This window comes from Prinia subflava, chromosome W, assembly GCF_021018805.1.
Source record: "Prinia subflava isolate CZ2003 ecotype Zambia chromosome W, Cam_Psub_1.2, whole genome shotgun sequence".
NCBI lineage: Eukaryota > Metazoa > Chordata > Aves > Passeriformes > Cisticolidae > Prinia > Prinia subflava.
The window spans coordinates 1,299,814-1,311,936 of NC_086282.1; the positions used below are offsets into that span (position 1 = coordinate 1,299,814).

The 12,123-nt window shown below is 43.3% G+C and overlaps 2 protein-coding genes across 2 annotated transcripts in view; both read left to right on the forward strand.

Annotated features, from left to right (window-relative positions):
- Window positions 1–12,123, forward strand: part of FBXW7 (F-box and WD repeat domain containing 7) — a 250,761-nt gene that overhangs the window by 17,102 nt on the left and 221,536 nt on the right. The window lies entirely within an intron of this gene.
- On the forward strand, window positions 1,964–3,510 carry LOC134563478 (basic proline-rich protein-like; the record flags this gene model as incomplete). The annotated part of the gene is made up of 2 exons (XM_063421398.1): window positions 1,964–2,795; window positions 2,831–3,510. Coding segments are annotated over 2 exons (1,512 nt in total), but the record flags the coding sequence as incomplete, so codon positions are not given.

Sequence of the window (12,123 nt, forward strand, 5' to 3'; positions counted from 1 at the left end):
AAAAAACTTATATTGCTTGTTAAAGATGAGCATCTTGCTGTAACTAGAATAATAGTGTTGCAGTTGAAGTGGAGGATTCAGCTAGATTTGCCAAATGCATTTACATTATATAACACATGAAGTTATAATCATGATTAAAAGGATTAGGAACTTTCTCTCTAATGAAAACACTGTATGAAACCAATCTATCATTCTCTGTGAATACTTTTTTATTAGGGATGGGGCAGTACAGTGCAGCATGGATGTTCTGTAGCTGGCTGGTTTCCAGTTTGCAGATTTGCACTTGTCGTTTGGTAGGAGCAGCTGCTGAAATATACTTTGCACTTTACTTACACTGTTGAGTTTTCTTGTAGGTATTGTGTTGTATGCTTGGTGGTTATGGTTGTTTGGTCTAGTTTGTAGTCGTAACTATTTGTAATACAAACAAAGTCTCTAAATTTTTTTTTTTTTCTCATGGAGCAGTTTTGTACCCTTATATGCTTCTAATTCCTCAAGAAAAACACGTTTTCTCTGCATCAGTTTGGGGAAAACTATGACAAGCAGTGAAACTGCCCATGCCTAAATTTATCTAGATTTCATTTTTGAGACAGTTGTTGCTATAAACTTGTTTCTGAGATTAGGAATGAGATTGGATGAGCTTGCATGAGAGCATGTTGAGGAGAAGCAGCTACACCGAGTATATGTTGAGAATTTGCATTGCTGATCCTGGTCAGAGGGGATCTGGATTGCCATCATGCTCTGGTTAACAGCATAGCTCAGTAGTGCTATTTACAGGAAATACCTTTGGACTTTCTTTAGTTCTCTTCTGAATCCTATAGCATCAACATGTCATTAATGTAAAATTTGCGTGGAAGAAACTTAGAGCAGGAAAAAAAGCGCATTTTTTCCTTTCCCCTTCCTATGAGGAGCTGGGTAGCATATTTGATTGGCACTGTACATGGTTTCCTCTTGCCTGTCTCTTCTGGGTACTGCCTTCCTTGCTTTTCCTCTTTCTCTCTGATCTTTCGGCATGTGCTCGAGGTTTGTTTTGCTCTCTAGTGCAGTCTTGGTGCTATCTCCTTATCTCCTTTTGGCTGCAGTTTTTTTCCTCTACCCCTTTGCTTGTCCAGTTCTGCCCCCCCCCCCCCGTTTTACATTTTAATGTTGAAGTAGTTTTATACCTCTTCAAAACTCTTCAAAATATTTGTTTTTCCTTTGTGAGCATAAAAATTAGTTGAGCCAACCCTGATTTTTAAAGGAGCTGCTCCTTCCAGAGGTTGTGTTAGCACCCCCTTCGACAGCTAATCAAATATGTTCCTCAGCAATTCTGTACTTGCTGAGGGGTGTGTATCTGAGTTTCCCAATGTGCGAATTTTAAAGGTGACTTATGTCCTCAGTATTGTTTACAATCTGTTAAAGTAAAGCAGTTGACTAAACACAATTCATATTTGTAAATTCTTTATGCCCAAAGTATCTTTATGAGTGATGGGATTGAAGAGGTGGAGCTTTAAATAATGTTTTAACCCTTTGTACTACTCTGTGGAAACTTGTGTTTTAACAGTTTCATTGATTTTGAAGCTGTGTTGATGTTATGACTACACACCCATTTGTTACTGGAGTATGTGATAGCAATTGATGCCAGCTGTATGTGTAAAAGAAAACTGGCAATTCTGGTGCAGTTTTCATTGGAAAGATAGCTTAAGTAAAGGTAAAGCAATAAAACAATTTGAAGAGTTTTAGCTGTCTACAACTGGGGAATTGCATTTTATTGAAATGGTATGCTCTGTTTCACCCCTGGAAAGTGTATGGTTTATTCCAAGTCTGTAACCTCCCCTGCAGTATCGTTTATCTGTAACCTAATTGGCCTGAAGATCTATCCGCGCCCACTTTGAATCTGCCTGTTAAGGGTGCAAACGGAGAGGGCTCGCTCTCTTTGCCCTGGAAGCCTCTGGAGGCTCTGCTCCTCTCCCCTTCCCCCTCTCCCCCTCCTTCCCCCTCTCCCCCTCCTTCCCCCTCTCCCCCTCCTTCCCCCTCTCCCCCTCCTTCCCCCTCTCCCCCTCCTTCCCCCTCTCCCCCTCCTTCCCCCTCTCCCCCTCCTTCCCCCTCTCCCCCTCCTTCCCCCTCTCCCCCTCCTTCCCCCTCTCCCCCTCCTTCCCCCTCTCCCCCTCCTTCCCCCTCTCCCCCTCCTTCCCCCTCTCCCCCTCCTTCCCCCTCTCCCCCTCCTTCCCCCTCGCCCCCTCCTTCCCCCTCGCCCCCTCCTTCCCCCTCGCCCCCTCCTTCCCCCTCGCCCCCTCCTTCCCCCTCGCCCCCTCCTTCCCCCTCTCCCCCTCCTTCCCCCTCTCCCCCTCCTTCCCCCTCTCCCCCTCCTTCCCCCTCTCCCCCTCCTTCCCCCTCTCCCCCTCCTTCCCCCTCTCCCCCTCCTTCCCCCTCTCCCCCTCCTTCCCCCTCTCCCCCTCCTTCCCCCTCTCCCCCTCCTTCCCCCTCTCCCCCTCCTTCCCCCTCTCCCCCTCCTTCCCCCTCTCCCCCTCCTTCCCCCTCTCCCCCTCCTTCCCCCTCTCCCCCTCCTTCCCCCTCTCCCCCTCCTTCCCCCTCTCCCCCTCCTTCCCCCTCTCCCCCTCCTTCCCCCTCTCCCCCTCCTTCCCCCTCTCCCCCTCCTTCCCCCTCTCCCCCTCCTTCCCCCTCTCCCCCTCCTTCCCCCTCTCCCCCTCCTTCCCCCTCTCCCCCTCCTTCCCCCTCTCCCCCTCCTTCCCCCTCTCCCCCTCCTTCCCCCTCTCCCCCTCCTTCCCCCTCTCCCCCTCCTTCCCCCTCTCCCCCTCCTTCCCCCTCTCCCCCTCCTTCCCCCTCTCCCCCTCTCCCCCTCCTTCCCCCTCTCCCCCTCCTTCCCCCTCTCCCCCTCCCCCTCCTTCCCCCTCCTCCCCCTCTCCCCCTCCTTCCCCCTCTCCCCCTCCTTCCCCCTCTCCCCCTCCTTCCCCCTCTCCCCCTCCTTCCCCCTCTCCCCCTCCTTCCCCCTCTCCCCCTCCTTCCCCCTCTCCCCCTCCTTCCCCCTCTCCCCCTCCTTCCCCCTCTCCCCCTCCTTCCCCCTCTCCCCCTCCTTCCCCCTCTCCCCCTCCTTCCCCCTCTCCCCCTCCTTCCCCCTCTCCCCCTCCTTCCCCCTCTCCCCCTCCTTCCCCCTCTCCCCCTCCTTCCCCCTCTCCCCCTCCTTCCCCCTCTCCCCCTCCTTCCCCCTCTCCCCCTCCTTCCCCCTCTCCCCCTCCTTCCCCCTCTCCCCCTCCTTCCCCCTCTCCCCCTCCTTCCCCCTCTCCCCCTCCTTCCCCCTCTCCCCCTCCTTCCCCCTCTCCCCCTCCTTCCCCCTCTCCCCCTCCTTCCCCCTCTCCCCCTCCTTCCCCCTCTCCCCCTCCTTCCCCCTCTCCCCCTCCTTCCCCCTCTCCCCCTCCTTCCCCCTCTCCCCCTCCTTCCCCCTCTCCCCCTCCTTCCCCCTCTCCCCCTCCTTCCCCCTCTCCCCCTCCTTCCCCCTCTCCCCCTCCTTCCCCCTCTCCCCCTCCTTCCCCCTCTCCCCCTCCTTCCCCCTCTCCCCCAGTAACCATGTTGCCTTCCTGGGGTCGTACTCCAAATAAATCCTCATCTCATCAGCACCTTGCCAACCCGTCTGGAGTCTCCTTGCCTGCCTGCATGCGAATACCAAGGAACCTAAGGCCCGGGGGGCTCCTGGGGAACCCTCCCCGGGGCCCCCCTCCAAATCCAAACCGCAACACAGAACTGTGCTGCAGTTAGCTTTTCCGTTATACATTTCTTCATCAATATCAGCTTCCTAAACATCCATCTCAGTATTGACTGGCAGCCCACAAACTGCATATATTGAAGAAAGAAGATACGACAAACATCTGTTTGTTTTAAAACCAGCAGCCGTCTGTGACATACAATTAAATGCGTACTATATAGCCCTTAGATATCACTGCATCTGCAGTAAGGAGAGTGCATTTAGTATTCATCTTTCAAAGCATATACCTCAAAACACTATTCCTCAAGAGAAATAGTAACATTTTTGACTATCAAGCAGGAATCGGCTGTAATATACAGCAAGAAAAATCCCTATAGTGGCTTAGCATTGTGGCTTGGAATCTATACAGAAAATGACTGAAAAATACCAGCTATAGTGGGAAATGGTATGTGGAAGAAATTTCAACACTTTTCCCTAGCTTCCTAATAATACCCTACCGTAAGCAGAGCCAACCTTTTTTTAGGTGAATTGGCATCAAATAGTACCAGAGCTTGCAGAGCAACAAATGCAAAGCTTTCCAATGATTCTTCATCTTCCTATGGTAAATATTTGTTGTCCTCCCCACTAAAATCAACAAAATCTTTGAGTCTTACATATTCACACACCAGAGTGAAATATATTCAGTACAGGTCACCAAATGTAGTTATGGGAGTAACAGGAGGGAAAGCAAATAACTGCTAAACACCCAAGTGAGCACGCATCTGGAAATGTGAAAAGACCTAACTAACCACTCTATTTTTTCAGGCAAGCAAGGTATCAAGAGAAAATGGGTAGTTGGAGTTTAACCAAGGTGGGCCTAAAGGAACACTCAGAAGACAAATGTGTTTTTAAGTATGGGTATATGTAGACTATCCTGGCCTCAAAAAGGGGGTTTTGTGAAATTGCATTAATTTTCCCACTCCTTTAAATCTTCAGTATATCACATGTAAATAGTAATTGTCTATTCTGCCCATCTTAAATGACAAATGCTTTTTAACTTTGGCCATTTTCCTAGAAAAATCTCCATTTCACAAGTTTTCACCCTCCTCATATTAATTAACATAGCCCAGATGAAATCAGAATTCATATTCTCAACTTGAAGTTGTTCTAAAGGCTGTTCTCTGTCCTTTTGAAATCTGGAGGCTTTCTGTGTGTAATCTGTTCAGCTATATCAGTTTGAGTAATAGAAGAAGCTTTATAGGTGACAGCTTTTAACACTTTACTGGACTAAAATTGTTGTCTTAGAAAACTCAATTTCACTTAATTTGAGCAAAACATTAACCTGGCCTTTCAATGTTCTGCTTCCACAGTTCAGGTTCTAGTTCAGCCTTGAGTGATACTCTGGCTCATTTGGTTTTCATAGGGCTTCTGCCTTGCTAATCAGAAGATATTTTTAACTCAGGAAGCTTCCTTTTTCATCAGTCTTTTGGAGGTGGAAATGCAGACACAGAGCAGTGGGGGTGTGATAGTTGGAAGAACTGGGGTTTCTATTCCTAGCTTCTACCACGGGCTTTGTTTGAAATTCTCTTATTCAAGAGCATACTGTTCCATTTTATGCATCATACTCTATAAAATGAGAGTAGACATCTGTCAAATGTTTTGAGGTCTTTGGGTAAAAGCTGTTCTGAGTGTTTGTTTCAGGGGATCACAGTTTTTGATGCCAGTATAATAGTACAGTTTTATTTCTTTGTGAAAAAGAAGCAGCATCATTAGTTCACCATTCTGCATTGAAAGGGCAGCCTGTAATTTATGTAATAATCTTAAATGAATATGTTCTTCAACATACATATAACTATTGTTTAATGAGAGCAGTGACTTGAATTACTAGTAGATTTACTGAACATTAGATGCTTAAAGGAAACAAGTAGCTATATATTAATAAAGTTTGTGGGACTCTTTCAGCAGTGCTAAATTTCTGTGCTATTGATGTAGTTCAAAATATACTTAATGAAATATAAATATTGTTCTCACAATGAATGCAATATCCAAGACAGACCCACAAGTTCCAAGTGAGATGTTAGTCTGCTGGATGGTACACATCTTGTTTTCTCACTCTCATAGAAACACCTTACTGCTATAGTTGCTGCATTAATCCATAATCAAATAAAGGGGATTTATTTGAGGGGTTGAAGGCAGAGAAAAGAAAAAAAAAATGTCTCTATAGTGCCCTATGGGTAACAGTTTAGCTAAAAATGAGATGGGGCTCTTGAATGTCTCTGTGTTTGCCTTTCTCAGTGTTTAAGACATACACATTAAAGTTTCATGGTACTCTGTAAAAACTTTACCAAAATGCTTGATTTTCTGAGAGGAGATTTAGGACTTTCCTCTTTTCTTTTGAATATGGGATGTGCCTTATCTGTATTTGTAAGATGGCCCATTTGTGCTTGATTTTAAAATGTTGCTCAATTCCTGTGTCTGAAATGAATTTCACAGAACAGCCAAGAAAACTTTCTAATTTTTTAGTGCTTGAAAATTTCTCATGCTAGAATTATTATTTAACGAACTAATGCTTTACTCCAATTTCTAGTGTACAGTTTAGATAAGAATAATGATATTGAGCTCTTACAAGATATGAAAGTCTGGAAATCATTTGGTGCTCAGATACACATATCTTCCTGTGGGTCAAAATAATTCAAACAAAATTTTGAAGTTTTGAAGAGAATTAAGAGTGTGCATATGATTTAGCGGGCTAAATTTTGGTTTTGGCACCTTATCATCATGTGATGCAACCAAATCCTTGAGCTCTCTACAAAATACTTGAGCCTGTGGGCTGCAAAGAGAAGCCTGCAGACATCACCAGAGCGTAACCCACAAAGCATTGCCTGCCTGGGACTGGAAATGTGCAAAAACTGAGCCCTGGTCTCCAGCTCCTCATTCCTCTTAGCTGCGATGGACTAGTTCTAAAAATAGTACATGTTACCGATGCTCTTGTTACCATTGCATGAAGGAACAGGATCCTTCTGCTTTGTGTGGGTAGAATTACAGTCCCTGAACCTGAGCAGAAGCAGAGCTGCAGAAACCTGGTCTTGGTGGACACCAGTGTCTGGAGCACTTGAACCTGCTTCTGGTGCTTGTCAGCTGGTTTATGTATTGTTTCTTCAGAGTTTGCAGCTCTTTGAAAACTGTCATGCTAATTTAAACAGCAGACAGCTGGAGGGTCTAGCATGCAGTAGGCCATTAGACAGGATTGGCTTTTTTCCCTTTATTTTAATTTTGGGAATTGGTATAAAGCAGGTCCAGATTTTTGGAAGGAAATATTAATCAGATTGTAAAAATAGAATTCTTCTAGCAAAGGCAGTCTTCTTTTTTTTTTAAACAAGATTGGTCAATTTAGTTTCATTTTTTACCCTTTTTATGCTTTGCTATTGAAGTGGTATGTACTGGGGGAGAGGACTGTATCCCATTTAAGTTTTAATTCTTTTCTGTTTGTTCATTCTGACTGCTGCTATTTTATAAAGTCAGGCAGAATGTTTTGTCAGCAAACAAATGGGAAGTATAAAGCAAGCAGCCCTTCCTTTCCTAACAAATGCTTCCATTATTCTTTCTTAGTAGCTAGAATGTTATGTCATGGGCCAAACTTGAGTTGATAACTAAGCTAGAAATTATAATAAAGTCTTGGTTGTGGGAAATGGATAAATTTACGGAGAAAATTATTATTTTAAAAGGTGCCTGGTATCTTCTTCAGAGTTGCTTTTTTTTAGTTTAGTCTTACTGGCTTTGCTAACACTTAGAGTAATGCTGTATTTTTTTTCTTCTGTTTTTAGTTATTTTTGGTGAGATTGGAGCTTAGTATTATACTGATAATATCTTGAACTATTGTTAATTGTTGGCTTGGACGATAAAGAATTGAGTTTTAACCAGTTAAGGTAGAATGATACATGTAATAAATACAATATTTATTTTCTCGTTTAAATACTAATATCATGAAAATATTTAGATGGTCAGAGAACTGAAAGATCTTGGAGGATGGCTGAACAATACTGCATATGAATCTGGATGCAGACACAGATTTATCTGTTAATCTGAATATCTCCATTTACTAGAGTATGATACAAAATGCTAGGTGTCTGTATGCAAGTTACGGAAAACCTGAGACATGTTTTCACTGAGAGTAGTTTCAAGATTGTCTCAAGAACTGCCTGTTTATCCTGTACCTTGTGGCAATTCATTCTTAAAATAATGAAGGCCTGGATCAGCTAAGTTTACATATGTGAGAAATTATATATATCTGTATATATATTCATATGTTTGTATGAATGGACCAACTGCTTCCAAGGAATCCACTGGATTCTGAGTACAATAGAATGACAGGTATGCTGCTGTAGACCAGAGTGCTTATTCTATTTGTGTCTCGCACATTTTTTTCATCTCACATGTCTGTATGAATATAGAAAAAATGTTAGATGCCTTTGGTAGAAACTCTTATCCAAGACCATGCTGAGCAATTTCTTGATGTTTATCTATTTCGGTGATGTTATAGTTGCTAGAAAGCAAAAGTCATTCTGGCAAAATTTATTCTGGCTGCTGGTAAAAGGCAAATAAACAGAATCTCTAATTTTCCATACCTGGTCCTAAAATTAGATTGTTCAAAGAATTTGAAATACCTTGGAGACTATTAGGAGTTGCTTTGACACACTGCTTTTTAATTTTATGCAAACTAAACCAAACAGAAGATAAAATTGCAAACCCTCCTTAGTATCAGGGACCGATTGCTATGTTCTTCAGCTGTTTCAGTAGAACACTTGGCACCTTACCTCTTTTGGCATTGTAGATTCCCATTGCTGTAAATTTAGCAGCCTTTCTGCATATATCTACATCTGTGTTGCTCTGTGAATTTTCTTTGTAAATCCTGGTTTGAAAAGAGGCATGGAAAGTACTGCCTTAGAACAATAACAGAGGATAAGTTTGTCTAACTGTATGTTGGTTTAATAGCTTGTAAGCTATTAAAGGACTGATGTACAAGGTCAGTAAAACATTTCCCTATGCATTAGTTTTTCTTTAGTCTGAGAGGAGATAATTTTGATTACTCCTACCAGGAGAGGTGAGTTTGTGTCTCTGAAAGCATCACTGAAAAAATGCCTTGCCGTTTGTGTTTACTCTCTCTCCCATCTGCAAAACAGAATTTCTGTGTGAGTAGCTTGATTCATTGTGTTGGAACCATTCGGGATTATCATGAATTACTCACGGGAACTGTTGCATCCTGAGAAGTTGTGTATTCCAATGTTTCTAAAAAAACTAAAAGGAAAATGAAAAACCTTTACAAACAAGATATCATTGGGGGTAGTTTCAGACAGATTCTAGGAGAATGAGCATTTGATGGCACCAAAAGATCACCATTAAATACTTCATTAATGGCCTAGTAATGTTTTGTATTTCTTGGTGTGAGGTTGTATAAAATTTCTCCTTCCTTCTCCCTCAGATTAAAGAGGCACCTCAGGGGGGCTGTTGAAGCTTTCTTAAAGAAAACTGGGAGAACACATGAATTAATGTTTAGGCTGTTTTGTTGCTTAATGTTTCCACTGAAGCCATCCTAATTGCATCCACATTGTAAGCCTACACAGGCATTCATAGATCTGTTAAATCATCACCATCTTTCAAACAGGACAAGCTTAATTAATTGCCTTACCACTTTATGATTGTCTATGAAGACAGATGGAAATGCACAAATAACTTTTAATCTTTCACAGTGACCATAGATTAAATTTTTGTACCTTTGTAAACTTGAAATTTTTCACACCGTAGCTTCATATGTATGCTATGACACCCATTTGGTTTTTTCATGTTACTGCTAAACTGCTGAAATAATTTCCTCCTTGTCCAGCAATTGCTGACTTTTGTTCAGTTTTGTTTAGTAGAACTGAACTTACATAATGTCATGGGTTGGCGCTGGCCAAATGCCAATGCACCCATGAGTGTATATTTTTCCGAATGAACTACTGTGAGATGTGGTCAAGAACAGAGCAGAGCAGGCCTAAAACTTGAAATAGAAAAAAACTTTATTAAACTACATAACAACAGAGAATAGAAAAGAAAAGAAAAGAAAACCCAAACACCCAGAAACAGAAATGAAAACCTCCCAGAACATTTCTTCTCCTCCCCCAATTTCCATCCCTTACATGCTCAACAGTTAACACTTGCACATTACCCTCATTCTACTTGCTTAAACCAAAAACCCTGGGTTCCAAATCAGTCATCATCACTCAAAAAACCCCAATCTTCAATCCATCCAGGGAGAGAGGAGTCTCTCTTGCACCACAGACCCCCTACAGGAAACACAGGTCCACCCTCCCGTGTTCCCATGTCACCCATGGCACCACCCGGAGAAGTCTGCCAGGGTGACACCCTCCTTTCCATGTCCAGTGCTCTCACCACCGTCCATGGACCAAAACCGCATAAAGGGCTCTTTTAAGGATGTTTGGCCAAGTACCAAAAACCAGCCATCTTCTCATATTGGGGCAAGCAGTCCCCCCCACATTTACCCCTGGGGCCGAGGGTTCCAAGAACAGGCCACACAGTCTTTGGTTTTGAGCCAAATGCATCCACCCAAATACAGTCTTATTTATGTTCAGGAGAATTCAGGGTCCGTCTATGGCTCTCATTACGCAAGAAAAGTCCAGCCTAAAAGCCACTCCTCTTCATCTCTGTCCAATCTGGGGTTCTTTTCATCGTCCTTTATCATCTCGGTCCCAGGCTCTCTCTCTCTCTTCTGAAACCACCAGCCATGAGAATCAATGTCTGGGAACAGTTCTCCTCTGCCTCAGAAAGAGTTAAAAGCTTCTGGCTCCCGGCAGGGCCACAGACTCCGGCACTCACAGGCAAAGCAACTCCTACGCGCAGCTCGGCACCTTCTCCCTAAGACCGGCCGCATGGTTCCCCCCCTCCCCCACCCAGCCTTGAAAGCTGGGCAGGGGAGAAGAGGCTCCTCTGCTGAAAGCAGAACCAGAAAGAGGAAGTCCCTCTGGGAGTCCTTGCTTTTAACCCCTTGTGTCCTCAGAGGTGTGTCCAACCCCTCCGTGGCCACTAAAGTTGCCAACATTCAAACCTGACCACTGATTGGTTTGACCTCAGCTTCCGGAAAACTCACTTCCCCTCAAACCAGGACACATAACCATGAAGAATAAATTCAGATTGCAGTGAAAATGTCCTCTAAGTTTTGATTTGAAAGTTTAAAGGCTGCACAGATAGAACTGAGGACCTAATTGGGTTTTAGAATTTCTGTTGCTGTATATAAAATCAGAAAAGAGCATATCAACATTCCTACTCTTATTCTCTGCAGTAACTCAATGATTTAGCTCTGAATCCAAGGTCATCTTGATGGACAACCTAAAGCAGTTTGTTCACTTCATCTTTGCATGTGTTACTGTACTGTTGAGAAAATAATTTTGGCATACCATAAATGTTTTGCATTGTGTATGGATTGGGAGACAGAAGATCTCAGAAATAGGCAGCTGAGATTCTATCATGTAGCAGTGTGGTAAGGATACTCGTTTGTTTTGTCCACAAAGTGTTGCACTCAAAAATGCAGGTGTTGGTCAGAGTTCTTAGTAAGATTTTTAGCTTCCTTGACTCCTGATAGGCAACCTTTTGTTGCCAAATTTTCTGTCAACTGTGATGTTATTAATAGAGGAGTACACTAGAGGGGCTCCACTTCATCCGTGTTCTGGTTTATCATCCATCTACCTTAAGCTTTGCAGTAGTTACCTGTAGTATATATTGCTTTTGGATGTGGAAAATAAAGCACACTAAATATTGCATAATAATGTTCTCTTCTGTCATATGCCCATAGTGAATTAAGTTGATAAGAAGCAATGTGCTGAACTGATGAGGGGGAAAAAAACCCTTTATCTTTTGTAGGTATTTAGGAAATCTATGTCCTGAAGGGACTTCACTCTGTTTTGGCTTTTCAGCTTGGAATAGCATTATTTATGTTTACAGAGAATTGTGATTAAAATACAGTTAAAATGAGTTTATTTTTTGTTTCAGGAAGCCACAATGGTTATGAGGTCTGCAGCATTTCCTCCTTTATCTCCACTAGAGAGCACTACCAGCTGTGCTGCGAAGGCCTCTTCTGTATTTAGTGAAATGCCGATTGGGATGTGACAGTCTGTCCTGGATAAAATGTCACTAGAAATTGTATTAACTTCCTGTTGTCTTATCACATGTGCTCATTAAGAGAAATTAGGGGCAGAAGGGACTTGGGACTTCTTCAAGACAAAAATCTAGACCAGCATCTCTCAGACTCATAGAATCACTAAGGTTGGAAAAGACCTCCAAGATCGAGTCCAACTGTTAATCCAGCACTGCCTTATTCACCACTAAACCGTGTCCCCAAGTGCCACATCCACGCACCTTTTGAACATTTCCACAGATGGTGATTCCACCACTTC